This window comes from Cricetulus griseus, chromosome 7 (genome assembly GCF_003668045.3).
Source record: "Cricetulus griseus strain 17A/GY chromosome 7, alternate assembly CriGri-PICRH-1.0, whole genome shotgun sequence".
In the NCBI taxonomy this organism is placed as follows: domain Eukaryota; kingdom Metazoa; phylum Chordata; class Mammalia; order Rodentia; family Cricetidae; genus Cricetulus; species Cricetulus griseus.
In genome coordinates, this window is record NC_048600.1 from 86492475 (window position 1) to 86518126 (window position 25652).

The following is a 25652-nucleotide window of genomic DNA, read 5'->3' on the forward strand; positions in this document are numbered from 1 at the left end:
TATTACGAAATATATCTTAATTCATGTATCCATTACAAATAGTGGACTGTAATCTTGAGGAAGGTAATATAGACCTGTCTGGTGAATCTTCACTCTTTGTAGGGTTAGGGTAGACAACTGGTTAGTACAACTCTATTAAAGAAATTTAGCAGTAGTTTTATGTTTTACTCATTCCTGGGAGCTCTTAAATTGTGAATCAGGCACGTGCAACACCACAGATTTGTCTCACACTTTTCTTCTCCAGTAGAGCTTTTGCAGGCTTACCCCCCCCCCTTTTTTCCCCTTGGGTTGCAGTTTCTCTGTGTAGTCCTGGCTGTCCTGGAACTCGCTTGCCTCTGCCTCGCAAGTGCTGGGATTAAAGATGTGGGCTGGGCTGCCACCATCTGGCTCAGTAGAGCTTTGATGTGGTTGAATTTTTGGGGTGTTTGTGAGATAAAATTTACTCTTGGCTTTATAAGATTGACTAAACTTCATGTCTGTGTGAGTTGGCTTTTCTGTTTAAATTTTATTACTTGAATCTCTAGAGATTTTCTGCTTGCATTTATCCAAAATTGTGCTTGGCATTAGATGTGGGTTTCTGGGAACATTTGTTGTGGCTGTTTAAATGAGAATGACCCCTCCCACCCAAGAGGATTGAATGCTTGGTCTGCACTGGTGAAACTATTTGGGAATGATTAGGAATTTTGACCTTGTTGGAGGAGATGTGTCACTGGGGGAGGGGTTTTGAGGTTTCAAAAGCCCAAGCATCCCCAGTTAGCTCTCTTTCTCTACCTCCTACTTATGGATCAGGATGTAAGCTCTCAGCTACTGCCTCAGCGCCATGCCTGCCTGCCTGCTGCCATGCTCCCTGCAATGATGGTCATGGACTCACCCTCTGAAACTGTAAGCCACAAATAAACTCTTTCATCTATAAGTTGCCTTGGTCATGGTGTCTTATCATAGCAATATAAAAGCAGCTAAGACACATGGTCTAAAAATGGAGTGGTAATGGGAGCTCTCTTTGTGTTCTGTCCCTGTCCCACACTCAAAGTACACATTAATAGAATAAAGGCTCTACAAGTAGCCACTCATAAACAGGATTTAAAAAAACTTGAACCTTGTGTTTTTCTGACTAGAAACTATCATTGTTAGCTTGTGATCATATCTCACTTTTCTCTGCAAGGGGGGTGTCATGTAATGATTTTATTTAACCAGGTTTGCAAAACAAACACTTTAACACTACTTTTCACATCATAAACATTTGATAAGTGGTAGTTTGTTTTGTTTTGTTTTTTGAATGTGCTTCTTAAAATTTTTTTCTTTATATTTGTTTTTATTTCATGTGTTTGATTGTTTGGCCTGAACATATGTCTGTGCACCATATTTGTGCAGTGCCTGTGGAGGCCAGAAAAGGACACCAGTTACCCCTGGAACTGGAGCTGCAGTTGTTTGTCTACATGTGGGTGCTGGGAACTGAACCAGGTCCTCTGGGAGAGTAGTCAGTGCTCTTAACTGCTGAATCATTTCTCTAGCCCCTACACGTGTTCTTGATTTACATTCTGTTGGATTTGAGGCTGTCATTTGTGGGAGGTTACATAGGAAAATGAGTTTGAATGCAAAAAGTTGGCTAAGATTAAGCAAGTTGAAAAGTATAGTAATCTTTTTGTTTTTTAATTTTTTATTTTATGTGCATTGGTGTTTTGCCTGTATGTATGTCTGGGTGATGGTGTCAGGTCTCCTGGAACTGGAATTACAGACAACTGTGAGTTGCCATGTAGGTGCTGGGAATTGAACCTGGGTATATCCAGAAGTACACTCAGTGCTTTCAACATCTGAGCCATTCCTCCAGACCCTTAATTTTTTTTCCTTACACATAAATATTTCTAAATTTCCAAATCATTTTACTTTTATTACTTTTAAATTGTGTGTGTGTGTGTGTGTGTGTGTGTATGTATGTATGTATGTATGTATACACAAGTGTAGGTGCCCACAAAGGCCCAAGATTTTATTTACATTTCATGGACCTGGAATAACAAGCCTCTCTACTTGGGTGCTGGGAGCCTCACTCAGGTCCTTTCTAAGAGCAAGATGCACTGTTTACTGCTGAATTATCTCTCTAACCCCATATTACTTTTAAATAATCTACTTGTGGTTTCTGGATGTGATTTAGTTAGAAAAACATTTGGAGTATTGAAAACTCTGAAGTACTGCTGTAAAATGCAGCTGATTAATTAATATCTACATTGCTGAGTGTGACTGCCACTAGCCACATGAGGCTAGCATGTCCAAGGAACTGAAATTGAAGATTTATTTTTTAAATTTCTGTAGATATTTTATCTATATATGGATATTTTCCTGTATGTTTATAAGTGTGTTAGAAGGTATCAGATCCTCTGAAACAAATGGTTGTGAGCTACTATGCAAGTGCTGGGAGTCTAGCTCAGATTCTCTGGAAGAGTAACAAATGTTCTTAACTGCTGAGCTGTTACTCCAGCCCATGAAGATTTGTGTTTTTAAAGACAAGGTCTTGCTGTGTAGACCTGGCTGGCCTCAAATTCATGGTTTTGGGAGTCTCAACTTCCTGAGTGCAGGGATTAGAGATGGATATCACCTTCCTAACCCTTTATTTCTTTTAGTTTTGTAATTTAAATATAAAAGTATATAGCTATGTGTGGTTACTAGCTACTATATGATAAACAAGCACATAAGTGAACTTCAAATGAAATTATAATAGTTCTATTCAATTATATATGTAGCTTGTACATTTATTACATAATGCTGTTTTTTTTGTTGTTGTTGTTGTAGGTCTCCAATTGAGAAACATGGCACTGTTTTTCCTGCACTCTACCCACCTATTGCTGGACTTCTGTTGTAACAAGTTGGCAAACTCTGGCTGGAACTGGGCTGCAATAAAACATGCCAGTCATTAATGCTGACAAGAGCCTAACAAGTGCCAACTTACAGATGATTACGCATTTTGAATTCTAATGAACTGTTTTAACCTTCAGGAAGAATTGTAAAGACCTGTACATAGCACAACATGATCCGGATAATATATATACTGTTCATGTACATCCACAAACACACCTTGTACCAAATAATGCTTTCTTGTAGTAGAATAAGAATCGTGTAAATTCTAAAAGACTTTAGCAGGTTTTCTTTTCCCATTCATCGTTTCTTATCAGTTCAAAAAGATTCCTTAAAGCATGTCAGGTGAAAACCAATAAGGATTAAAAGTTTCCATGTAATTTCCTTTAAACCATTGAGTCTTCATTACACTCTATTTACTAATCTTTTGTATTTGTTTTGACACACTCCCCTTTCCTTTTATCTCTTCTATCTGCCAGAAAGTTCTCAAATCACTTAGTTAAAATACTGAAATACTAGTAAATTACTTGATTTTCCACGATGACTTCAGAGGTGGGGTCATCACTAGGTGCTTTGTCCTTTTGTACTGAGATTCACCCATCTCTTGGATTGGATGTAGCAATAACATTTTCTGGCTGTTGAGAGCTCTTGATCCTAGTCATTATCTCTTGAGAACTTTAAAAGAAAAAAAAAAAAGTCAAGTCTGTTCTAAGTTCAACTTAGTGAATTTTATTCCAAACAATACAAAAATCCAGATTTGGTTTTATTTTTGCCCGTAAGTTGCCTAATATTAAGGTTGGATGAATAAAGCATGCACAGCTACAGGCTTTCTACATCTGGGATTGCTATTAAAAATGCTATTTGTCCTCTTACCCTTCTCCTTAGTCCTTCATATTTTTTTGTTTCTTCTTTAGTGCAGATTTTCCTCACCTATTGTACAAAGAAATTGCGATGTATATTTTCATGTAATTTGATTTTGGAATTTTGTCACCTTATGTAGTGAGTTCTTCCAAAATATAATTTTTTTCCAATAATTGTCTAGTTGTTGGCTTTTATTGTATTAAATGAAGGTTATAGTACTAAATACCAGAGAAGTGCAGTTTAGAAAAATCTCAGGTTGATTCCTTATGCAAACAAACTTAATACTTGAAAATCTCATGGCCATGGCAGTATAAGTATTGGATTCTGTCTTGATTCTTTATCTGAATCTAAAAGCATTACAGGGGTAAGTCTTTTGTTAACTGACATACAGATTTTGTCACTGACATAGTGCATTTAGATTTGATTTTTGTTTGAGCATGAGTATGTTTCCTAGACAGTTTTCTAAAATAACTTCAGTGATGGGTAAAAGTAGTATGTTCAGTGTTAAAGACAGGCCTAAGCTCCTGAATGGTTTTAGCTGAGAATGGGAAATAGTGTTTGGCATATAAGAGCTAGAGCCTAAGACAGTACCTGTTACTTGATGGTGTTTGATTATGAGAATAGGTGGGGCTTTAGCTCATGGGGATTGGATAAATCTTTTGGCAGAAGTGGGAATGAAAGGTTTCCTGTCAAAGACCTTTCAATCTCTTATGTCCTTTTTAAGTAAAGGGAAAATGGATGAGGATGTAGTTATGATACAGCACCATTTTTTAATCACAGTTTTCTTGGGAGCATTGTACAAGTTCATAAATGATATCAGAACCCATAAATGTGTAGCAACTGTGAACACTGCGATTTGATTTCATTGGAGCCCAATTCTCTTTAAGAACTTTTAAACACCCTTCTTTCCCCAGACCAGAAGTTGTCCTATAGTGCTACTGTCCTCCTATAAGGGCCTGGGAATGCAATCCTCTTCACTTTCCATTCAGAAATTGTCCTCTCAGTGGTTGCTTTGGCAAATGTGGAATTTTTGGTCTCCTATTGCTGTGATTCTAGCCATCTGTTGAATTAAAATCCAGGGTTTGACTGCTCAGCAAGTAGAAAATGACCTAGTAACTCAGGGACAGCTATTTCTGAACTTATTATATATGCCATGGTAATGTATTTACTTTGGGATAACTGTGTGGTTCTTTGTGCTAGATCAAGGACTACTGGAGAGCTAAGAGTGACTGCCTTTTTCCTGAAGCTCTTTCTTTCCCCTTGGTGCCCCGACCATGTTTTACACATGAAACAGAAGCCCAAATGTTAGGGCTTACTTTCCTATGAGAGATGTCATCTGTGCCTTTCCTAGTGTTCATCTGACAATGTGGATTTAAATGCCTCTACATTTGATTTAAAACTCACACTCAGGTGGCTTTTGTTCCACTAATGCATCATCATTAGTGTGAGGCAATTCTGTCTTAGAAAAAAAGTCTCATCACTACCCATGCCAGACCCCTGCCACCTACCTATGCCAGCCATCAGCTACACCTATAAAGTCCTTTAGATTATGGAACTGTTAGCTATTAATTTATTCCAAGTTCATGTAGAGGCTTGCAAATTTCAGTCTCTGTGTGTAATGTGAGGTTATTAGTAGCTTTATGGCCTTATGATTTAAAAATCCACATAGTGATTTCTTTGTCATTAGAAGGTAACGCTCAAACATTTGGTTTTTCTATTCTGTGATCACCTGGGAGTCATAGTATCAATCATTTAATGGCCTTTATTCCTAGTTGTGAAGTTTTATTTATATGCTCATTCACCCACTTTGGGTCTTGGTACCTGTGTATCTTTGTCTGGTCTCTAGTTGGTGGAATTACCTTTTTTTTGTACTGCTACTTCTCAACATTTTTGAAGTTTGACATAATGTTGCTTCATTCCAGTTTTTTTTATTTTATTTTTTTTAGTTCTGTAATTTGTTGACTGTATTTAACTATGTGAGTTTTGTTGTGATGTTTACTGTATTGTAAAGCACCTTAATCATGTGATGGGTGCTCTATAAATCAATAAATGATGACTTAGAGGCTGTATTATGAGCTATTTTGGTTTTAGGTACAGGTTTCAAGCAAGCTATGGGATGCTTCCTATATAAACAGCATGTGATACCAAACAATACACACAGAAACCTTGATGGATTTCACAAGCTTTATTTAAAGAAGAAATTTAAAAGTAGGAGTTAACATGACTTCCAGTCTGGTAAAATGCTCTTTAAATTTCCAGTACATGGTCATTTCATCAAGAGTTTCTGTTCATGGTGACTTAGAAGCTAAGTGAACATCTGGCAGAACATTATTGGAGATCTGTCTTGTTTAAACTAGTCTGGCTCTGCCTTAGATATCAGCTAACCTAGACTCAAATGTGACCTGGATGAGACCATCTACCCTCCCAGCAGATTGCCATCCCTATCGAGTGTGACTTAGTGAGTGGCAAAAGAGACAAGATTAAACATTTGTCTATCTCTTAAAGATAACAGAATCTAGTTCTTGTCTTGAGGCCTCAGTTTATATGCATTTAGTGTTAGAGCAGATAACTGACTTGATGTACTGATGATGCTGCTCATCTATAAGTTCCTGGTGACTGGCCTCTTTACAAGCTGAATATGGAGCCAGATATCTTAGAGCTGAATTAGTAAAAGAATTCTAACCCTGATAAATACATTTGGAATGAAATTTCTATAGAAGGGAGTAGATGTTGCCTGTGAACTCAATTTTATACTTATCACTAGATTAAATAGGAAGTAGTTATATTTGCAGGTTGTTTCAAATGTAAGTGAACAGATTGTTGACTAATGTTCTGTGTGCTAGGTACTAGGAATTTTCTTTGGAAAGGAAAATTTTTTTTCTTTGCCCTGAAGAAGATATAATTTAAACTTCACTTTTTGGAATCCTGCAGAACTCAACAGAATTTAGTTTGCAGAGAAAATTACTTTCTGGCTTGGTATTTCCAGGTGTTTGATTTCTGGTGTGCAGTCTAGCTGCCAACGTAGGATTATACTTTTTGCCTTGATGAATTGGTACCTATACACTGACCTTCAGTGACATGATCACAGACTTTTGAATCCTGTTCACAAATGAACCAAACAGCTTTTGACAGCTAAACATGTCACACAGAATGTCCTAGACAAGAGAAATGACTCTTCTGCAGCAGTATCCATTAGAAATAATTGTAGGGCTGAGGGTGTTATCCAGTGTGAAAGGACTTGCTTAATGTTCAAAGCCTTGGGTTTAATTTACTAGCACCACAAACACACAAGGGGCTGGGGAGATGGCTCAGTTTGGTAAAGTATTTATCATGCAAGCATGAGTATCAGAGTTCAGATCTCCAGTACAGTAGTTCTTGCCTAAAATTCTAGTGCTGGGGAGGTGGAGTCAGGAGTCTGTGCTTGGTCTGTCAGTCTATCAAAATGTGAGCTGAGTGTGTTGGGATACAGCTTAAATCCCAGCATTCTGGAGGCAAAGACCTCCAGTTTGAGTCTAACCTAGTCTAGAGCAAGAGTTCCAGAACAGACAAGGGATACAAAGGCCCTCTCAAAAAAGTAATGTGAAGAGCTAAGAGTGTAAGGTACCTCGAGTTCTGGCCTCTGCAAACCAATACCACACCTTCACACAAAACCCAAAAGAAATACAGCGCTTGAATGCTCATAATACCTCATTCCTAATATACTAGAAACCATGATTGCTATCAAGCCCCTCCTTGATAGCAGGTTTTGTTACTTGTGCATCATAAAGGATCTGGTCAAATTTTAAAAAACGACCATTCAACGTAATAGTATCTCAAGAAACTAATTTGAGCCAGATGTGATCTGATTGTAGCATGTGGGAAGTGAAGGCTGGAAGATTAGGAGCTCTAGGCCAGCCTGGACTACATGAGCTCTAGTTAGTTTGTCAAAACTAACTAAATAGATGTGAAAACAGACTCAGGTTAATTTACCAGGGTTGCAAAGTAAGGCAAAGAGAAAACATGCTGCAAAGCAAAGGTCAGCTATGACAGCACTTTGCAAACACTTTAGTCATTTTGGTGTTAAGATCTTGATAGTTTTTAAAGGGGACTCTATGTAAAGGAGTCTATTTATGCCTGAGGCTGGCTCACCTAGCCATCTGAAGGTCTCAAAAGCTCAACATTTGGTTCGAGTATGAAGTATCCTCAGCAGACAGAAGAAGCTTTAAGCTCTGACACTTCTATTGAAACTGACAAATACTGTTTTTTAAGCACCTGTTTTTATTTTATTTATTTATTTATTGGTTTTTCGAGACAGGGTTTCTCTGTGTAGCTTTGGAGACCAGGCTGGCCTCGAACTCAGAGATCTGCCTGCCTCTGCCTCCCGAGTGCTGGGACTAAAGGCGTGCACCACCAACGCCCAGTTCTTTTAATCAGGTGCTGCTTAGGCAGGGCCACTCCTCTAAACGTTGCTCTGCCCATTCTAGCACATACTTGTTCCTAATGTATTTCAGTGCCTTCCTCTCTTCCATTTTCTAGGTGTTTGTCAGCCAGGGGTGCCCCCCCTTTTCAAAATTGGCCCTATGTTCTTGAAATTCCTTCATCCCTCCATTTCACCACTCACCCCTCTAATGCTTTAGTGTGGCAGATCTTCCCAAATTCCTGCTGTCTTCTGGCACCACCTCCTTAAACTGTTGATGCATTATTTTTATTCCCTTAAACTAAGCCTTTTTTGTTGAACCCAAGGCTGACCTCGCATATGCTAATTACACTTGCTAGTTAAAGCAAGCCAAGAAAAAGTCTTTAAACTGGTGTGGATGCTCACCTTTAATCCCAGCACTAGAGGCAGATAACAGTTCAAGGCCAGCCTCGTCTTAGTTCTAGAACAACCAAAGTTATGTAAAGAGACTGTTTCAAATTCCTCATCCCACCCCACTGCCAACAAGCAAACAAATAAAATGAAATGTCCTTTGAACAGGCTAGTATTATTTAGGTGTATTCCACTCTATTTTGCTGTCATCAGTCATATAATAGTTCTCATATTCACCAAAGGTTTTAGCTCCTGGCTTACAAACTTCCTTTCCTGTGTTTAATCTTCCAACATCCAATTACCCTTGCTTCGCACTTCTACTCCATGGCCCTGTCCTGGGCATTTTTAGCTCCTACTGTTATTTGGCTTTGCCACTTCGTCCTCAGGGATCTTACAGTTTTGCTTTTACACAACGTTGTTTTTTAAATAATTATAGAGCCTTGCAGTTTCTGTAACCCCTACATCAGTAGCCATTGTGTGTGCCATGTTTGACGACCTGAATCGTAGCCTGGTTTTGGTTATAAAATTCCAAAAGCTCAGGACAAATGTTATCATCCGAGTTTTCTGACAGCATCTCACATGGTTACAAATCATAGTAGTAGGTTCGCTGGGCCCCGACGACCGCCTGGAATAAGAGGGAGATCAGTCAGTGCTTGACAAATTCCTCAAAATGTCTGGGGCGGGTTGGGGGCGGTCCCGCGGGTTGTACACTTTCATTCACCCCTTGTCAGCTCAGGCTCCTCCCTTTGCCGCGCCTCCACCTAGGTCTCGCGAGACTTGACTCAGTTTCGCAGGCACTTCTCGCGAGGCTGCAGTCAGGGCCGGGCCCGAGATGGCGGAAGGTAGGTTTTTTTGTGGAGCGGCGCGGGAAGGCATGGAGGGGTGGGGAGCACAGTTGGCCGGGCTCAGAAACCTCGAGAGGAGTTGGTTGGGTGTGGTCGCACGGGGCACCGAGTGTCTCGCGAACCTTCCTGTCAAGCGTCTCGAGGCTCCCCGGGCTGGGGAGGGGATTCTTCTGCGCCGTTCCTATGGCAACGCCCCTCTTGCAGTCTGGCCCCGGCGGGACCTGGGTGGGCTGAGAACCCTGAGGGGTTGCGGGGGTAGGAATCAGGTGCTGGGAGCAAGCGCAGCCGCGAGGCTCGGGAAGACTGTACAGGAGGCTCCTTGTAGTGCCAGCGATGCTCGAACGGTGAGGGAAGTGCCCATCTCCTTAGGAAATCGAAACTGCTGTCATGGCAGGTCCTGCATCCGGAAGGGGTGCATCCCTTGCTTGCGGAAGAGCTTTTGACTCTTCTTTGCAGGGAGGTCGGGAAGAGTCGGGACTACAACTGGGCTGCGGTTTTCTTGGGCGAACGCTGTAGTCTCTGGGCTCTTTTTGCAGCCCCAGCATGCGGGCGCGCCGAGATTCTCTGAGGTTTGCAATGGGGGCAAGAGGAGGGAGGAGTTTGCTTAGTAAGGGAGTTGACCAAAGGCCACACTGCTCCTAAGAGGTGTACGTCCCTTTACCTCCGCTCCTTTGCCTCCTGGTTCCTTACCCTCTTTTCTAGGATACTCTTTAGACACTGCAGGTAAAGGCATCTGGTCTTTCACGTTCAGCTTCCCTTAATGTAGGGTCTCTGCTTGTCAAAACTTTACAAGTGGGGAAGAAAGCCCAGAGATGATGAGTTACCTGCTAGGGATCGTACAGTGATGTTGAGCCCGCGTTCTTCTCGGGTGTACCTCATTGTTGGAGGAAAACACTTCTTGCTGGACTTTATTGAGTGGCTGAAGGGTGCTTGATTGAGACCAGTCCTATTTTGGTGTGTGCGTTTGCTAAGCTTTATTTACCATCATTTCTTGATCTGAGATTTGGGTAGTGTGACAGTTTGTGTAGGCTTCCCTGATTTGGATTAGGTTCCAGAGTAATACGAAGCAGGGCTGCCAGGTATGTTATTTGCCCTTTATAGCTAAGTGAGTTGAGAACAGAGTTATAGCTGGGACTGAATCCAGTTTCCCTTTTTCTACCATGTTAAACATCTTGGAGGTCGAACTCAGGTGAACACTGTCTCAAAGAAGAGGAGGAAGCAAAGGTACTTCTGAAAGACCTGGGTGTGGCGGTGCATGCTAGTAGTTAATTCAGAACTTGGGAGGCTGGAGGCTGAAGGATCAGGAATTTAAGGACGTTCACAGCCGACCTGGGATACACAAAACCCTGCCCCCAAAAGGAACTAGATGACCTGCAAACCACAGAATATTGTACACAGGAGGCAGCCAGTGAATTGCACCTTGTCGCTGAGCAGTGAGATGTGGGAGGAGGGTTCAGAAAGACATATGTGAGATTGCCAACGGTGCAGTGCGTTTAGGAAGGGAATTTGAGTGCTGGGGAAATACATTACCAAATTTTAGGTTGTGGAGGGTGTAGTTTTTCTTTCATTCATTCCCGTAGTTTTATTGAGTATACCGTGTTTTGTGCTCCGGTTCCAGTTGTGGGGAGTTCATACAGGCTGAGGTCAGTACACTGATTGCTTTACTTGTGGTTGCCTTGAGGTGATTAGAAACATCTGTCCAGCCAGTGGACCATACACCTTAACCACAGACAAAACACCTCGAGGATTAAATAGGTTTGAAGGGTGAAGTGAGGGGGAGATGATAGGCAGATAATCTTAGACTCTGACTTCACAGTTTACCCTATTTACATTCCAGTTTCCTAAGTTCCAGTTAAGGCTGTTTGGAAATGATGTTGCAGAGTTCAGCTAGGGAAGGAAATTCGAGGAAAGCATTCTGGGTCAGTTATCTCATTAAATGAAAGGCATTTTGTATGCAAAGATAATCAGTCATCTAAAGATACTTTTTTTCTCCTCTTATTTTTAAATTTAAATTAGAAACAATCTTGTCTAGGTCTAGGTCTAGGTCTAGGTCTAGGTCTAGGTCTAGGTCTAGGTCTATGTCTAGGCTGAAAGAGTATCCCTCTAGGTGGAATGGGCTCCAAAGTCCAATCGTACACTAGGAATAACTACTAATCCACTACCAGAGGCCCCATAGATTGCCCAGATCTCCTAACTGACAACCACATTCAAGGATCTGGGTTGGTCCTATGATGGTTACCCAGCTATCAGTCTGGGGTCTCCTATCTAAAGATATTTTGTGAGCCATTTCTTACTTAGGTTGCTTGTGTTTTTGTTGCTGCTTGTCCTTTAATCAGGATAGTCAGAACTGGCTGCTGTTCAGATAGTCATAAACACAAATAGATTTTTGTGAGACGTGACAATTACATTATTTGTCAGCCTATTCTGGGAACTTTCCTAGTAGTTGCTCATTTGGTGGTGGTGGTGATGTGTGGTTCATTACTTCCCAGGAATAGTAAACAGAGCCTTGAGAAACCATGTATACATGCCATACAATCACTTACCTGACTTGTATAGAAAACTTTCTTTTTTCTATGAATGTTCACTTGACTGAATACAGATACTTAACTCAGGTCCAATTTTTTTTAAGTGATTTTTTTTTTTTTTCCTTTTTGGAGTGGGTCTCATTTTTAGTCTTGGTTAGCCTGGAACTTGCTGGGTAAATCAGGCTGGCTTAGAGTTCACAAAGATCCACCTGCCGGTGTCACTTGAATTCTGGGATTTATGAAAGGGGTGTGCTACCATACCCAGCCTCTAAAAGATTTCTATTTCCATTTTGTACACCTTTGCAGCTGCTATACTCTGCGTTTTCTTCTTACTCAAATGACCTATTTTAAAAGTTTCCTTGTGGCCTTCCTACTTTTACTTTTCTTCACCTTTCGTTTAATGACCCACAGCCTCTTTTCAGTTTCTTATGTTCTCTTTAAAACTAATCTGATCTATGCCAGACATGGAGGTCCCACACTTGGGAGGCAGAAACAGGAGAATCAACAATTCAAGGCTATCCTCAGCTATAAGGCAGGTTCAAGGCCAGCCAGGGCTACATGAAACATTGTCTCAAAAAGAATATAAAAATCAGGGCCAGGGTAATGGCTCTGTGGCTACAGGCTTGCCACCAAGCCTGGCTTGCCTGACTTTGTTCTCTGTGATCAATGCAGTGGAAGTGAGAACTGACTGACTTCCATTAGTTGTCACATTAGTGCCACTTCAAGTGCTCAACAACCATATATAGTCCCTCTCCAAATAAATGATTAAATGTAATACAACCTTAAACACAAAATCAGATCTTACCTCACCTCTCAAAAATTTTTACATTTTTATTTTATGTGCATGGATGTATTGCTTACCTCTATGTTTTGTGCTCAGTGTGCATGCCTGATGTGGGAGGAAGCCAAAGGGGAACAGATCTCGGAACTGAATTTAAAATGGTTGTGAGCCACCCTACAGGGGTTAGGAATTGAGCCTAGGTCCTCTGGAAGAGCATCCTGTGCTCTTAATCACTGATCCATTTCTCTAGCCCTACCTTTTCTGTTATGTTAAGAACCTTCCCCCTCCAACTCCTGTGGTATATTCCAAATAGCCTTGAAGTCTTCAAAGAGATCTGGTCCTAATTTACCTTGAAACTTGTTTCTGGCCTCTCATTCACTGTACCCCTGTCACACTTGTTTTGTTTTGTTTTGTTTGAGACAGGTTTCTCTATGACTTTGGAGGCTGTCCTGGAACTAGCTCTTGTAGACCAGGCTGGTCTTGAACTCACTGAGATCCGCCTGCCTCTGCCTCCCGAGTGCTGGGATTAAAGGCGTGCACCACCAGCACCCAGCTTGTCACACTGTTCTTGTGTGTTTCCAACATGCTTCTACCTCTGTCTTTGTTCCTGCAAAGCCATTTCTCTACATGGCTGATGAGCTTTTCTTTTGTCATCTCTAGGGTTTTCCTGAATGGAAATCCTGTGAAGCAGGAGCTTTTCTTGTTTTATTCAGTGCTAGGTCTCTCAACCTAGAATGGTGTCTAGGCTTTGAAGGCCTGGGTTAATTTGTTGATTATCCCTTAAGCTGTTTGGGGCCTGAGTGTATAACTCCATGGTTGAGTATGTATTGAATATGCTCTCCACATAGATGAAATACTTAGCACTCAAACAGTTTGCTTGGGTATACCTTTAGTCTCTTTCCACATGTGCTGGTTTGTTTTTGTCAACTTTACACAAATTGACTTTAGACATATCTGGGAAGAGGGAATCTCAATTGAGTAATGGCCTCCATCGTATTGATCTGTAGGCAAGTCTATTGTGGGTTTTGTTTTTTGTTTTTTGTTTTTTTTTTTTGTTGTTGTTTTTATTAATCGTTGATTGGGAGGGGCCAGATCACTGGGCCAGATCTTGGGTTGTATAAGAAAGCAGGCTGAGCGTGCTGGAGAGATGGCTCAGTGGTTAAGAGCACTGCCTGCTCTTCCAAAGGTCCTGGTTCAATTCCCCGCAACCACATGGTGACTCACGACCATTTGTAATAAGATTTGGTGCCCTCTTCTGGCTTACAGGCATACATGCAGGCAGAACACTGTCTACATAATAAATAAATAAATATTTTTTTTAAAAAAAAAGCAGGCTGAGCATGCAAACTATGTGGAGCAAACCAGTAAGTAGCGTTCTTGCATGTCTTCTCCTTCAATTCCTCCTTCCAGATGCCTGATTTGGTTTCCCCTTGGGATATGGAGCCAAGTAAACACTTTACTTCCCAAGTTGCTTTTGGTCATGTCGTTTTATCACAGCAATAGAAAGCAAACTAAGATATCATGTAAATTGGTGGGTTCAACTGTATTACTCTGGAAAACATCAGTTTTCTAGGAATGCCCTAACCAACACCTAGTACTTGGTTTTTGACATAGTGTCTCCTTTTGTGGCCCATGCCTTGAATTCATGATCCTTTTGCCAGACAGGTATGCAAACCATACCTGGCTTCTTTAAACTACTGTCTTAGTTGCTGTTCTATTGCTGTGAAGAGAAACCGTGACCAAGGCATTTAATTGGGACTTGCTTACAGTTTTGGAGGCTTAGTTTGTTACCATCCAGGCGAGGAGCATGGTAGTATGCAGGCAGGGGCTGAAGCAGTAGCTGAGAACACTGCATCCTCATCTGCAGACAGAGCTAGAGCCTGTGCCTAGTGTGGGCTTCTGAAACCGCAAACCTCACCCTCAATGACACACACCCTCCAACAAGGCCCCATTTCAGACATTTCTGCCCCCTGGTGACTAAGCATTCAAATATATGAGCCTATGGGGCCATACTTACTCAAACTACAACAACTACTTTTTTTTTTTTCTAGCACACTTAAGTATTAGCAAATAAAGTGTAGGGCCTGATGGTGGTGATGCACACCTTTAATCCCAGAACTCAGGAGGCAGAGGCAGGCAGATCTCTATGAGTTTCAGGACAGCCAGGACTATTTCACAGAGAAACTTTGTCTTGCAAAGCAAAACAAAAAACAAACAGACAAACAAACAAACAAAAAGAGTGTAATTGTTGTGCTGGAAATGTAGAGTGCTTGCCTTGAGTCAATTCCAAGCACAAATTCCTCCATCTAAAGCCTCCTATATACCCTTCCCTACTCTCTCTTCAATTTCATGACCTATTTTTTATCGTTATTGTGTGCATGTATGTATGTATGTGTATAGGTACACACACACATATTCCTAAATATAAGCTGTTCAGTTTGTATAATGTTACTTATATGTATATTTTCTGGGGTGACTGCTTGGCAATGGATAATCAACTGGTGTGTTCTTCCCTGGAGAAGACCATCTCTCCCAGCTTTCCTCAGTAGCTTGTAGTTCTTTGTGTGGGGTTGAGGCCTTGTAGGCTTTTTCCCAGTTCACTTGGGCATATCCATTGATGTTATCCTTGTTCAGCTCACGTTTGGGCAGTCTGTTCCTGAAACTTTGTGGGTGTAACTTCTGATAATTACTAGGAGACACAATCTCACAGCAAATGTACTGATCCTCTGACTTGGTTTTTTGAGATAGGGTTTCTCTGTGTAACAGTCCTGGCTATCCTGGAACTCACTTTGTAGACCAGGCTGGCCTCAAACTCACTGAGATCCACCTGCCTTTGCCTCCCAAGTGCTGGGATAAAAGGCGAGCGCCACTGCTGCCCAGCCAATCCTCTGACTCCTAACAATTCTTTCTGCTCCCCTCTTCCAAAATGTTCCCTGAGCCTTAGATACAGGAGTGTTTTGTAGTTGTATCTATTGGGACTGGGTTCCACAACTCTGTATTTTTATTGCTTGTGATTTTCTGTGGTGGTCTCTGTTACAAAGAGAAGCTTCCTTGATGAGGAGGTGAGGACTATACTTATCTGTGGGTATAAGGACAAATGTTCACAGATGCTTAACAATTCTGCTGGTATGGTAAATTAGTGATTGTTGATTCTCCTCTAACAACCATGCCTTCATTAGCACTGAGTAGTCAGCTAGGTTCCAGTACCAGGCATAGTTTACCTGTTTTTGAGTGAGTCTTAAATCCAGTTACAGAGCTGTTGGATAATGCCAAGGTATTCATGTCACTACTGCACCCTTAAGATTATCTTGCTATGTTGGTTGCAAATGTGATTCATAGATGTCATTATAGTGGGGAGAATTTTTTTTTTTCAATCTTATGTCTGTAGTGTTTTGCCTGCCTATTCATATGTGTATCATGTGCATGTCTGGTGCCTGAGGAAGTTGGAAGAGGGCATTGTATGCCCAGAAACTGGACTTACAGATATTTGTGAGCCATCATGTAGGTGCTAGAATTGAATCTGGGTTCTCTGTAAGACTGGCCAAGGTGGGGCTAGAGAGATGGCTCGGCAGTTAAGAGCACTGGCTGCTCTCCCAGAGGATCCAGGTTCAATCCCCAGCACATACATGGCAGCTCACAACTGTCTATAATATAACTCCACTTCCAGGGGATCTGACACTCTTACACCAATGCATATGAAATAAAATTAAATTAATTAAGGGCTGGAGAGGTGGCCTAGCAGTTAAGAGCACTGACTGCTCTTCCAGAGGACCTGGGTTCAATCCCCAGCACCCACATGGTAGCTAGCAACAGTCTCTAACTCCAAGATCTGAACCCTCACACTGATATACATGCAGGCAAAATACTAATGCAATTAAAATAAAAGTAAATAAATTATTAAAAAAAAAACTAGCCAATGCTCTTAACCATGCAGTCATTGCTCTAGACCCCACAAAATGAAAGTGTGTGTGTGTGTGTGTGTGTGTGTGTGTGTGTGTGTGTGTGTGTGTGTGTGTGTTGTTAAATAGTTGGTTATAGACTTTTACTAATTCAGTGGAATTTGGTCAGGCAAATACTTGGAACAATTGAATAGCAAAGTGAAGACATTCTTACACGGCCATTCACTGGTCAGTACAATAACTGCGAGCCACATACAGCCACTTGAACTTAAAATTAAATGCTATTAAATACTTAGTACCTGGTCACATTAGTGACATTCCAGGTGCTCTCAGCAATGTGGCTAGTGGCTTTCTCTGAGATAGAGCAGAAGAATATTGTGCCACACATAAGGTTCTGTTGAAAAGCACTGTTCTAAAAAGTGTTTTGTTAGCATAGGCTGGTACAACTGGGAGCAAAGAAACTCTCCAAGTTTGAAGTATATCCCCATCCATTCAACAAAGGTCCCAGGCCATTGATAATTAATTCATCTAGTATGTTGGTGTCTGGGACATTAGCCCTTTCATACCCTTTTTTATGTCTGTAGTGACTCTATCTCAAGGAAGGAAGGGAGGAAGGGTGGGGCATGGTGGCTCTTCTTTAGTTATAGCACTGTGGAGGTGGAGGCCAGCCTGGTCTGTCAGAGTGATATGATTTGGTGAAAGCCTGTCTCGAGAAAAATGAATGAATGAATGAATGAATAAATAGTGTGTGTTGTATTTTAAGGAAGAACATATGAGTTTGTTTACTTATTTATCTTAAAGAATTTCCTTTAATAAATGAAATTTTAAGGTAGTTTTATGAGGCGGATTTTTGGCGTTTGGGGATAAGAGCATTCATAGGGTTAAACCCAAGGTCATATTCTGTCCCTATGTAAACGGAATATGATGTTTTTAAACGTCCTTGTTGAAATGTCTTGGCAAGAAGTAATTTTGCAGGCCAATTATTGTTTTTGCAGGGGAGGTTTTTTTTTTTTTTTTTTTTTTTTTTTTTTTTTGAGACAGTTTTTCTCTGTGTAGCCCTAGCTGTCCTGGAGTTCACTCAACAGGATGGTTTCAAACTAGAGATCTACCTGTCTCTGCCAAAGCCTCTGGAGTGCTGGGATTAAAGGCATGCACCACCACTGCCCAGCTTAAAAATTTGGTTTTATAGGGGCGGGAGAGGAGGGGAGGAAGAGGGAGCTGGGATTGACATGTGAAGCAGGCTTGTTTCTAATTTAAATAAAAAGAAATTATAAAAAATTCGGTTTTATTACTTGTATTGAATGTAAACTAGATTCTAGTGTTGTGTGGAATGAAAACTAGATGCTAGTGTGAAGGGCCTCTAAATTTTTCTTTCTATCCTGCCTTAGGACTTACCTGTTCTATGACATGGAGTCTGTATATTTCCCATTCTGGTGCTGAGTTCTCTGTGCTCAGCATTTACCCCTTGGAGGTCAATAGTTGTACTTTCGTGGCTCTTTAGTCTTGAGCTCTTCAGAGTTAGTGACCTGATTCTAACCCAAGGTGCTTAGTGTAATTTTAAGTTCAACTACTCTGTTTTGTTTTTTTTAAAACCAGGTTCCATTTGTGAGTATTTTCTTTCATTGATAGGCGGTGGTGGTGCACATGTTTAATCTCAGAGCTCAGGTTAATCTCTGAGTTTAAGGCCAGCCTGGTCTACAAATGGAGTTCCAGGACAACCAGGGCTACACAGAAAAACCCTGTCTCAAAAAACAACAAACAAAACAAAAACAAAAATATTGTTTGCTTTTAGCAAGCATTTTAAAAGAAATGTTGTTTGGAAGCTGGAGAGATGGCTCAGCAGTTAAGAGCAAAGTGAATACATTTTTTTTTTAAAGAAATGTTTTGTTTCAATATTTGTAAGACAAATTAATTGTAGAATTAGAGAAAAATATTACTGTTGTCATCTTGTAAGTGCTTTTCAAGTTTATTTTCCTGGGGATAATGATTTATACCTGAGGCTGGGTGGGCATCCAGTTCTTCACTCCAGGCATTTATTGAATGTCTAGAAGAGTAGAAAAAACAGTCACATATAATGTGTGTATATGTATGAAGATCATAGTATATTAGCATTTAAACACATCTTTTCAAACACTTTTTTTTAAATGGTTTTACAAGATAGGATTTCTCTGTGTAACATTCCTGGCTGTTCTGTAACTCTGTAGACTAGGCTGGCCTGAGATCTGCCTGCCTCTGCCTCCCAAGTTCTGGGATTAAATTGTGTGACACCACCACTACCAGGCTAAAGCACTTTTTTAAATTATGAAAGCAGGACATATTTGTTATAAAATAACAATCAGAAAGTGGAAAGAAAAATCATTTTCAGTAAGACTTGCTATTTGGAGCATTTAATTTGCTTTTTACTCTGCACATATGTGAATATATTAAATTAGAATTATAAAGCATATAGTTTTATATTCTGGTTATTTAATTATTTTATAGTTGTGTGTGTGTATATATGTATGCACATGAATGTCCCAAGTCAATGCCACATGGGAAAATGGAGGTCAGAGGACAACCCAAGGGTTCTTTTCCTTCCACTGTGTGGGTCCTGGGGATCAAACTCCAGTTGTCAGACTCTGCTGAGCCATCTCACTGGGCCTCTTCTTTTCAATTGCAGTTTTCATGATTTATTTTGTGTGTGTATGTATGTAGGTAGATAGGTACATACGTGTCACAATGTGTGTTATGGAGATCAGAGGACACAGCAATAGGCTCTCTCCTTCTGTCATGTGGGTCCTAGGAATTGAGCTCAGGTCCTTAGACTTGACAGTAAGTGCCTTTATATGCTGATCTATCTTGCCAGCCTACAAAGTCCTATTTGATTCTCTCAGATCATACAGAAATAGTAGACCATATGGCTAGAGAATGGCGAATGAGATTTGTCTTGCAACTGCTATGTAAACATTCTTTGTTTGCTTTGCAGAGGAGGTGGCCAAGTTGGAGAAGCATTTGATGCTTCTTCGACAAGAGTATGTCAAGCTGCAGAAGAAACTGGCAGAGACAGAGAAAAGATGTACACTTTTGGCTGCACAGGCAAACAAGGAGAGTAGCAGTGAGTCCTTCATCAGCCGCCTGCTGGCAATAGTGGCAGGTCTCTATGAGCAGGAGCAGTACAGGTAAGCTCCCAGAACCAGAATTGGACCTTTTGTAACTGGACATGTTACAGTGTCTTCTCATTCTCTCTTTGCACTCCTTGGGATTGAAACAGGGACTTTGCATATGCTAGACAAGTGCTATACTGCTGAACTCCATCTTCAGCTCTTTTGTCACCTTGTTCTGAGACAGGGTCTTGCCAGGTGGCCAGGCTGACATTAAACTTGTGTTTCTCCTTTTGAGCCTCTCAGGTAGGCTGGATTAGACCTACCTGCACTACCAGGCCTGGCTTCTTATTTATTTTCTTGCCAAATTTATTGTTCTTTAATCAGAATTATTAGCACTGATCCATGTGGTAGCTCACACTTGTAATCTCAGTACTAAGGAGACTGAGGAAGATTATCATGAGTTTGAAGCCAGCCTCAACTACATAGTGAGGTCCAGTCCGGAGTTGACTGTGTTAGACTGAGTTCTTATCTCATAAAACAAAAATAAGAGTTGGGCTGATGCCAGTAAGGTACATGAGGACCTGAGTTTGATCCCAAGAACCCATGTGAAAAAATTTGGGCCTCATGGCAGGCACTTAAAATCCCAGTCCTAGGAGGACAGACAGGCAGTTTCTGGGGTTCACTGTTCAGCAAGCCTAGCCTAAATGGTTGTGTTCCAGGCCAGTGAGAGACCCAATAACAGGTAGGTGGCACCTGAGAAATGGCACATGGACACTATTTTCATGCTCACCTGTGCCCTCATACACACAAACCACTACCACACCAATCAGTGAAAAAGATGAGCAGTGTGCCTTTGTTACTTAAAATGTCAGTCTTTGTTAGCTCTCATAGGCTCATGGTCTGTAACAATGGATGACCAGAACTACTCAGTTTAGGGCTGGAGTAAAGATTAAGTCACAGATGTTAAAACACTTAGAATAGTTGCTACATACCAAGGATTGATTATTAGCATAGTATTTATTTTGTTTGTTGTGGCTGCTCTTGGCCACTAAGTCCGAGTATTGGGCGAAAGCTTGGAGATTTGGATGAACCACAAGACTCCAGGTCCTTTTCTGGGAGAATGTCTCTCACCTTTATTGTGGAGCAGACTTATATACAAACTTATAAAAACCCCAGGTCAAAGGGTTCACAACAGGATATTGATCCCAGTGGGGTGAGGTCAGGAAAACAGGAGGTACCTGTGGTTATGCTGGAAAACAACTCTTAGAGACCTCATGGGGTCTGGGTTCTAACATCTCCCCCTTCTTTATATATAACAAAACAGTTATCAAGGAAGAACTATAAGAATTCAACCATTATATCTTATAATTATCTATCTTCAATGCCATCAAAGACCATAGAAGGATAATATATAAACTCTAGAACTGACAGAGACATCTTGCTTCCTAGACAGTCACCCCAAGTTTCTTGGTAACGTTGGGGCATCCATCTTTAGCCTACAGGCCACAATGTGTCTGGCAGACTTCTCAGCAAAGCAGGAAATTCTAAACTGTCCACCTGCATTGGCAGTTTGTCTGACATCTTTTTTCTGTGTCCTGTAGAATATCTGGCAGACTCTTTCATGAAGCAGGGAATTCTAAACTGTCCTGGCAGTTTGTACTCCTTCATGAAGCAGGAACCCTTTAGGCATTTTCCTGTGGGTCCTGCATGTCCAGTTTATAAAGCAACAGTTAAATAGTTCAGGCAAGAGTAGCTTCTTGCCCAATGGCTGGTCTTGCCATGTCAAAGTCAAACTCTATAATGAGTTTCTTGGATGCCCATCATCCTCTCAGATATAATTGGTGTGCCAGGAGCAGTTGTGTCTCACTGTCAAGAAAAACCCTAAACCATTTAAATGCCATTTTTCCATAGGTCGTTGAATGGTATGAAGAATATCTATATATCTAGAAAACCTAACTAATATCAACAAATGAAGATTCATTCCAATACAAAGTATCAACAAATGAGGATTCATTCCAATACAAAGTATCATTTCTATATCATATACCTCCTTTTTCCTTTTAAAAGTGATTGACTGTGACCACTACCATTTCTAACTGACCAAATTTAAATGAAAACAAATATTTGGATCACCTGGGCCACTGCTTCAGGGGGTCCTGCCCCATGAAACCATACCAGTCTGGAAGAAATCCACAGCTCTTCACCCTCCATGGAAAAAAAAGCAGAAATTTCCCTCCCAAGTAACCTGTACTTTAACAACTGTTGCTCCTTCCCCAGCAATTAAACGATTCAAAGACAACACAATAGCATTCTTTTGTTAACAATCACACATTTACAATCACACTTCATACACACATGTGTGGCCACACCATACATACAGAACATACATACATCTTTTGAACAGAAGTCACAAAGGAGAGGAGGTGTCAGGGATGGCCATCCTTACCATAGCTTGGCATCTTTGGAGGGTCTTGAGGACTGCCGCATCTTTTGTCCATTCCTATATGGTCTTTTGTAGGGCCTGAGTCTTTTCTTTATCCACTTGGACATATTCTCCTTTCTCATCCGATGCGACAGATGATGTGGATGGCTTGCGATGAGGGCTCTGGGAGACCGGCTGAAAGTCCAGGGCTATGTAATTCACATTGGCTCTTTTTTGGAGTTAGGTTCTTAGTGCCACTGGGTACAGGGGATGAAGACTTTGGGTTCTGCATAGGGATATAGTTCTCCTCACTGTCTCTGGAGTCTGTATTGGAGATGGAATGGCAGTACTGGGAGGAGCTGGAGTTAAAGGTGTGGTTGACTGTGGACAAAATCTTGGTGATAGGTGTCTTGAAAGGGAGCTCAGTGTTGTACAGTGTCTATTCCCCTGGGCAAGTTTTTGTGCGGCTGTATCACTCTCCTGTCCAGTGCTCTGAGAGAAGCTGGCATTCCTTGCATTTTATGCATTGGTGCAAGTGTTGATACTCCTGAGGTGCCCTGGTGGACAAGGCAGGCTGGATGTGGCTTGGCACAGGTAGCTGGCTAGAGTGTGAAAGGGCTGAGAACTTTCTTGCTCAGAGCAGGTGATGACTGGAGCTGCTGAATTCAGCTGGAGAAGAGCAGAGACTATGACTGATTGAAGAAAGGTTTCTCAGGGCATCAGTGCTCTCTTTAGTCTGACTGAAGTTGCAGATCTGGCAGATGCTCTGGACCCACCTATTCATGTCAGCCTCTGTCTCAGCCACCAGGTAGAAGGTGTGCTCGTTGGTAATGATACCAAACATAAACCTCTTTTGGAGCTCTTGTTTGTTGAAGGTCAGGGTTCGTCCAAGCATAGCGCCCCAACTTTTTCTCAGGAGGCTCGAGTGGACAAAAGCACGGGCTGCTGGGTCAGCTGGCTGCTGGTGGGTAGCTCTGGAGGAGGGATTCCTCAGTGGAGGACTTCCCGCATTTCTTTAATCCAAAGTTAAAATTAAATCTTACCAGTACCTTGTCTCTTTAAACTTTATCTGTGTGATTGACTGTGATCTCTATTCCAATCCAACTCTCTTAGGAGTTGAGGCACCCCTTTTCCAGTGCCTTTGCAGTCCAACTCTCTCAGGAGTTAAGGCACTCCTTTCAGTAACTTTGCAATCCAACTCTCTCAGGAGTTGAGGCACCGATTTTCCAGTGCTTTTACAATCCATCTCTCTCAGGAGTGCCTTTACAATCCAACTCTCTCAGGAGTTGAGGTATCTATTTTCCAGTGCCTTTACAATCCAACTCTCTCAGGAGCTGAGGTACCTATTTTCTAGTACCTTTTGCAATCCACCCTCACAACTCCTTACTTGCTTTCCAGCCTTCTGAGGGTGATCTCTCAGGGTCCCCTTTCTTCCCGATCTCGGTGGAACCTCCATTTGTGGCTGCTCTTGGCCACTAAGTCCGAGTATTGGGTGAAAGCCTGGAGATTTGGATGAACCACAAGACTCCAGGTCCTTTTCTGGGAGAATGTCTCTCACCTTTATTGTGGAGCAGCAGCCTTATATACAAACTTACAAAAACCCCAGGTCAAAGGGTTCACAACAGGATATTGATCCCAGTGGGATGAGGTCAGGAAAACAGGAGGTACCTGTGGTTATGCTGGAAAACAACTCTTAGAGATCTCATGGGGCCTGGGTTCTAACAGTTTGTTTTTTGAGATATGGTTTCACTGTGTAGCCCTGGCTGACTTGAAGCCTGCTCCTCCTCTTTACTGAATATTGGAATTAAAGGCACTTGCTACTATACCTAGCTATCCATTTATTTTTGTGACAAGGTCTTTGGTAACCCAGGTTGGCACAGAACTTGATTGTGGTCAAGGAAAACCTTTAATTTTTGATCCTCTTCCTACTGCTTCTCCAATGCTGCAGTTTTGCTATGTGTCACATGCTAGTACTTTTCTTTGTTGCCAACATGGCCAGACATGGCCCAATCCTGTCAGCACATTGGTCATCATGATGTTTCAGTTAATTGCCTAGAAGCCTTTCTTCCTTAGCATTTGACATTTCAGAGTAAAGGTACATATCTTTTTCAGGGATTTTTTAAAAATATGATAGTATGTAGGATATATCCCTCCCTGTCTTTCTTTTTGCTTTTTTGAGACAGTGTTTGCTATGTAGCCCAGATTGATTTCAAACTTGTGACCCCAGTATGCTGGGGTTATATGAAAGTACCACCTAGCCCCAACCTCTTTTCTTGATAAATGGTTGAATATTAAATAGCTAATGTTAGGTATCAATGTTTCTGATGGGACACAGGAGTCCAGGTGTTAGGTTTTGTGTTCTTGACTGCTTTGTGGGAACTAATTTGTTCGTAGTCTATTTTACATTGCTTGGCATTATTATAGAACAAAGCAATAGTACAGTCTCAGAGCTTTGAGCTGTCCACATTTCTCACCCTTGTGGCTTATTTCAGAAGACATCTTATATTTTGTGTATGACTATTAATCATCCTGCTTAGTTTGTAGATACACCACAGAGTTCTGTCAGATGTATTTGAGAGTAGGTGATCCCATGGAATTGAGGTAGAAGTTAAAAGTATTCCCAGTGTTTGGAAATACCATTGTGAATTTTTTTTTTCTTTTGCAGATTCATGTTGATAATCATTATCCATATATTTGTCAGGTGGGACTCCTAGCTCATCTAGTTATGATGACATTTTTCTTTCTTTATTTTTATCATCAGTGACTTGAAGATCAAGGTTGGGGGCAGGCATATCAGTGCTCACAAGTTTGTTCTGGCTGCCCGGAGTGATAACTGGAGTCTAGCCAACTTGTCTTCCACGGAGGAGCTAGATTTGTCAGGTGAGTCTGACTCACCAAAACAGAACCAATGCACGAGACCTCTTGGCAGAAAGTTACAATGTATCACTTTAAAATATCTGTTGTAGCTGAGTGTACACCTTTAATCCCAGCACTGGGGTGGGGGACAGAGGCAGGTGGATCTCTGAGTTTGAGGCCAGCCTGGTCTACAGAGTGAGTGCCAGGACAGCCTCCAAAGCCACAGAGAGACCCTATCTTGAAACCCCCCCCCCAAAAAAAAATCTGTTGTATAATAAAGGTAAGATACTTATCAATTGATTAAAAAAAAACACGAACTATTGAAATAAGTTGTCACCCTAAGTTAGTTGTTCCTTTTTCTTTTAATTTTTAAATTTTATTTTAACTTGTGTGCGGGTGTTTTGCATGTACTTCTGTCTTTGCACCAAATGCATGCAGTGCCCAAGGAGGTCAAAAGAGGGTGTCGGATCCCTTTGAACTGGAGTTACAGATGGTGGTGATCTCCCATGTATGCGCTGGGAATTGAACCCAGTGCTGTTAACCACCGAACCATTTCTCTTTGTGATTGTATTTAATCCTTGGATAATAAATCATAAATATTTGAGTATCTATTATGTTTTTATGATTTTAAAAATACAAGTATCTTTCAGTAAGCTTATTTCTTTAAAAAATATTATTGAATGTATGCGTATGTTTGGAGGTCAGAGAACAACTTTGTGGAATTCTGGGATTGAACTCTAGTTGCTA

At 41.2% G+C, this 25652-nt stretch overlaps 2 protein-coding genes across 3 annotated transcripts in view; both read left to right on the top strand.

Annotated features, from left to right (window-relative positions):
* Ube2g1 (ubiquitin conjugating enzyme E2 G1) overlaps positions 1-5777 on the top strand; it is a 69524-nt gene extending 63747 nt beyond the window's left edge. For both annotated transcript variants that reach the window (XM_027426818.2, XM_035447490.1), the window contains one exon: positions 2785-5777. Coding sequence is in view for 1 of the 2 variants with exons in the window: in XM_035447490.1 (XP_035303381.1) it covers positions 2785-2796 (12 nt within the window). In the remaining variant the exon portion in view is untranslated. The remainder of the gene's footprint in view (positions 1-2784) is intronic.
* Positions 5778-9263: 3486 nt separating this feature from the next.
* The window catches only part of Ankfy1 (ankyrin repeat and FYVE domain containing 1), a 64479-nt gene continuing 48090 nt past the window's right edge, over positions 9264-25652 (top strand). The window contains exons 1-3 of the mRNA XM_027426816.2: positions 9264-9336; positions 19510-19702; positions 24811-24929. Of these exons, the coding sequence (XP_027282617.1) occupies positions 9327-9336; positions 19510-19702; positions 24811-24929 (322 nt within the window). The 5' untranslated portion in view covers positions 9264-9326. The remainder of the gene's footprint in view (positions 9337-19509; positions 19703-24810; positions 24930-25652) is intronic.